Source organism: Entamoeba histolytica, genomic scaffold, assembly GCF_000208925.1.
Source record: "Entamoeba histolytica HM-1:IMSS scf_1104750518427 genomic scaffold, whole genome shotgun sequence".
In the NCBI taxonomy this organism is placed as follows: domain Eukaryota; phylum Evosea; order Mastigamoebida; family Endamoebidae; genus Entamoeba; species Entamoeba histolytica.
This window is the reverse complement of record NW_001916321.1, coordinates 1-1,032: the sequence shown is the minus strand read 5'-3', so window position 1 is coordinate 1,032 and position 1,032 is coordinate 1. Positions and strand designations below refer to the sequence as shown.

Here is a 1,032-nt window from a genome sequence, read left to right as displayed (position 1 = left end):
TAAAAGCATTTAAGAAATTTATAAACACATTTTGAAAAAGCACAAATTGGAAAAGAAGCACCAGAATTTAAAGCACCAGCATATTGTCCATGTGGTTCAATCAAAGAGATTGATATTAATGAATATAGAGGAAAATATGTTGTATTGTTGTTTTATCCATTGGATTGGACATTTGTTTGTCCAACAGAAATGATTGGATATAGTGAACTTGCAGGACAATTGAAAGAAATCAACTGTGAAGTTATTGGAGTGAGTGTAGATTCAGTTTATTGTCATCAAGCATGGTGTGAAGCAGATAAAAGTAAAGGAGGAGTAGGAAAGTTGACATTCCCATTAGTATCAGATATTAAGAGATGCATTTCTATCAAATATGGAATGTTAAATGTCGAAGCAGGAATTGCAAGAAGAGGATATGTCATCATTGATGATAAAGGAAAAGTAAGATACATTCAAATGAATGATGATGGAATTGGAAGATCAACGGAAGAAACAATCAGAATAGTTAAAGCAATTCAATTCAGTGATGAACATGGAGCAGTTTGTCCACTCAATTGGAAACCAGGAAAAGACACCATTGAACCAACACCAGATGGAATTAAGAAATATTTAACAGCACATTAAAACAAACAAGATAATTTAATACAAATTATTTTATGGTTTATAAGAAGAAAATGATAATAAATAAAAGAATAAATATAATGATTTTAATAAAGAAAAGAAGAATAAGAAATACTACACAACAGATGAATTTAAATAAAATGATATATTTGTATAAAACATAATTTAAACACATTGAGTTATAAATAAATAGAAATGAATAAGAAGAAATAACAATTAGAAAAGAAATTGATAATTTATTCAATTCTTAATTCATTTTCTTTCAATATGTTTGTTCACTCTTCTTTTAAATAAATATTTTCAATATTGAATAAAATAATTCAACAAAACATTGATGAATGAATAAATAATGAAAATTCAATATATTTGTAATATTATGATATATTGAAATTAATTATATTTCTAATTCCACTT

At 25.9% G+C, this 1,032-nt stretch overlaps 1 protein-coding gene across 1 annotated transcript; it reads left to right on the top strand.

Annotated features, from left to right (window-relative positions):
• Positions 1-40: 40 nt before the first annotated feature.
• Positions 41-621, top strand: EHI_139570 (peroxiredoxin, putative; the record flags this gene model as incomplete). The annotated part of the gene is made up of 1 exon (XM_001914604.1): positions 41-621. A coding segment is annotated over one exon (581 nt), but the record flags the coding sequence as incomplete, so codon positions are not given.
• Positions 622-1,032: the final 411 nt, after the last annotated feature.